The 3,218-nt window shown below is 56.3% G+C and overlaps 1 protein-coding gene across 1 annotated transcript in view; it reads right to left on the bottom strand.

Moving 5' to 3' along the window:
* Positions 1-2,815, bottom strand: part of skor2 (SKI family transcriptional corepressor 2) — a gene marked incomplete at both ends in the record, with an annotated part of 9,813 nt that extends 6,998 nt beyond the window's left edge. The window contains 2 exons of the mRNA XM_080419434.1: positions 131-194; positions 926-2,815. Of these exons, the coding sequence (XP_080275560.1) occupies positions 131-194; positions 926-2,815 (1,954 nt within the window). The remainder of the gene's footprint in view (positions 1-130; positions 195-925) is intronic.
* Positions 2,816-3,218: the final 403 nt, after the last annotated feature.

The following is a 3,218-nucleotide window of genomic DNA, read 5'->3' as shown; positions in this document are numbered from 1 at the left end:
CATTGTTGTGGTATTTTGTATATGTGTGTACTGTATGTGAGAAAACTCCCAAGTCTAATGTATTGTATGGTAATGAATGGCTGATCTGGTGATGAATACAAAACAAAACAACTGTTAGATGTGATCTTACCAGTGATACTGGAGCAGTCTTTGGTGGCGTAGGCAGGGAGACCTTCATCTCTGCTCTTATGGAGCTATACGCAGAGAGGAGAGGAGAGGAGAGGAGAGGAGAGGAGAGAAGTCAGACCTCATCATGAATGCATGTTTATGTTTATATAATGACAATTCTGGATTGGGCCTTTATAATTCCTTTTTTTTATTACTCAGAATTGTATATCATCCCGTTCCGTGTGTCTTTAAAAATTGTTCTGCTACAACTATTCTGCTACTGTTTCTAAGCAGGGAAGTCCTTATGTATGCAGCCTTACTGTCTCTGATCTCCATTGATTTACATCATGCAGATGTGTTATTGTTATTATTAGTGTTGTTGCTTTGCATCTTTGTGTCACCCTCTGCCCCCCTCTCTCCGTCTCTGTCTCTCCCTCCCTCCCTCTCTCTCTCTCTCCCTCTCCCTCTCTCTCCCTCTCCCTCTCTCTCCCTCTCCCTCTCTCTCCCTCTGTCTCTCCCTCCCTCCCTCTCTCTCTCTCTCTCTCTCCCTCTCTCTCTCTGAGGTCTAGTTATTGTGTTGAGTTGACAGGTTAACGATTAGCGCTGCCCTAACAGGGTTGTGATGACAGAAGGAGAACAAACACGAAGGCGGCCATATTAACCAACGCTGTATAGCGTTCCTGTTCCTATTATCCAGGATCAGAGGCCAGCTCCTACAGGGAGAGAGGAAACCCCAGCCTATCAATCTGCTTATGCAGATCACATCAGCCGCCATTTAAATAATAATTAGCTAAAGGGGCCTGGGGGAGATATTTACTTTTTTGTAAGCCGGGTCGTCTCGCGGAGTCGCGGCGGCAGGGAGAGTCGACAGGCCGGCAGGAGGGGAGGATGACGATGATGGGAGGCTGGGAGGAAGGGGGGAATCTTGCCGGGTGGGGTCCGAAGAAGAAGAAGAAGAAGAGGAGGAAGAGGAGGAGGAGGGTGGAGGGGAGGCGGTGGGAAAAGGGTCCCCGCTGGCGGCCACACATCCTCTCCTTTCCTTCCCTTTCTCCTCTCCTCCGCTCTCCCCCAGCGGCGCAGGAGGCGGAGGGAGGTACAGGCCGTTCGCGAAGCTCCCCGCCTCCTCGTCCTCCTCCTGCTTTGACGACTCCACGTCCACCTCCTCCCCCTCCTCCTCGCTGCCCGCGCCCTCTCCTTCTCCACCGCTGTCGCTGCCGTAGCTGCAGCTGCTGCTGGGCGACAGGCGGCGGTGGCGTTCCGACCTGCCGAGCGCCGCCGCGACCCTGAACTCCTCGTCCGACGCCCCGCTGACTCCTCCTCCTCTTCCTCCCCCGGTGCCGTGTAGCTTGGCGATGCTCTCGGCGTCTTTGATGACGGGCCGGAAGGCAGAGCCGTAGCTCGGCTTCCGGGCCTGGAGGGTCGGGGCGTCGAGAAGCTTCAGCCACCCCTCGGACGTCACAGGGCGGAGGTCGGTAGTTACCGCCGGGCACTCGGGATCGAACAGCCCGGATCTAGGTGTCGTCGCTCCACCGGTTCCGGCCATTCCTGCTCCGACCGCGTTCCCGGCCATGGCGCCAACGGGCTCACCGGGGTCGGACAGGTCCAGGAAGGCCTGGCGGAGAGAGGAGTTGTCTGCTAGCGAGGAGAGGGCGCTGGGCTGTGGCTGGAGGTACGTGGGGACGGGGATCCCTCCAGCGGCTCTGGGAGGCCAGAACATGCAGAAAGGAGGGTAGAAGGTGTCTTTACGGCCCGGCCACAACAGGCCGGACAACCCGGCTCCCTTTTGCCCCGGTAAAACCTCGCTGTCGTCCTTCTTCTGCTGGCAGAGGCCGAAGGCTGGGAAGGAGTAAGGGGAGGGGAACAGGGAGGTGGGAGGGAACTTCTGCAGCATGCCAAAGCCTTTGCTCGGGACCGGGATGACGGGGTAGCTACGCGGCGTCTTATGGGGAGACAGACCTCCTCCGTCCAGCTCCTCGTCTTCTTCGAACCGGCCTCTCTTCTGACCGCCCAGGTCTGGACCCATCATGTGAGGCATCACGGAGCCAGGGTGGGTCTTCGAGGGTCCCATGCAGTGGGAGGGGAGGGCTCTCTTCCGACTGCCTCCGTTGAACATCGCCTTCACGTCCTCCCATGCGAACACCAGGTGATCCGGAGGCACTTTTTCAGAGAGTTTCAGGTGCCGGCGCCAGGAGTTAAAGTTGGCGGCATCTGGCTGGGTGTACTTGGCCTCCGGGGTCCGATGGGAGTGGAAGATGAACTTGTTTGGGGAGAAGTACATGTTACAGTACGAGCACTTGATGCACTTCGCCCGGGAGCTGTTGTAGCGCGCCGGGATGAAGTTACCGCGGCTGCCCCACGCGCACTCGTGGGACACGTCGAAGGCGAAGTTGTCCGGCAGCTTGGGCGGGTTGTTCTCCCCCAGAAAGGACTTGCAGAGGCGCTCCGCTTCGCGTTTCGTGATCATGCCGCACCGGCGAGACGAGATGGGCATGGCGCCCGCCCGCCGCAGGATCTCCAGCTGGACGGGGGTGCACTGGACACAGGTGATGCCCAGCGCCACGCGGCGGTTGTGGATCTCATTGTAGCTGTAGTTCTTTAGCAGCGTGTTCGAGATCTGTGCCAGGCAGAGGCGCTCTATGCTGTCGATGACCAGGGACACGATGGGAACGCCGTACAGGACCACCTGGCCCACTTGGTTCGGCTTCATTTGAGAGGAGGGAGGGTGGGGCGGTCTGGGAGGGGTCAGGGGTGAGTCCTGCTGGTAGGCACCTGCCGTGGTTGTCATGGTGATGTTGTTAGGTCCGGGAAGAAAGGTCAATTCCAGACCAGGAATGGGGGGAAAAAAAGTTTTTGGGAAGCAACCTGTGGAAAGAGATGGAAAGACAGAAATTAAGGAAGAGTGGAAGAAAATAATTCTTATTATAATATACATAGATTATCAACCAGGACCAAGATGGCTTAAGCCTTATGAGGCTTAACAAATGCTCGGCGATAATTTGTTTATCACATACCCATGGTCTTATTTATTGACTAATACAATGCTGAAATGACACAACATTCACAGTGTGTGGAGGGAGTTGACTGAAAACGCAATATGTGCTGCTGGCTGT

Source organism: Gymnoscopelus braueri (genome assembly GCF_963280865.1).
Source record: "Gymnoscopelus braueri genome assembly, chromosome: 22".
NCBI classification, from domain to species: Eukaryota; Metazoa; Chordata; class Actinopteri; order Myctophiformes; family Myctophidae; genus Gymnoscopelus; species Gymnoscopelus braueri.
The sequence above is the reverse complement of the archived record's forward strand: the minus strand, read 5'-3'. Positions and strand labels throughout refer to the sequence as shown.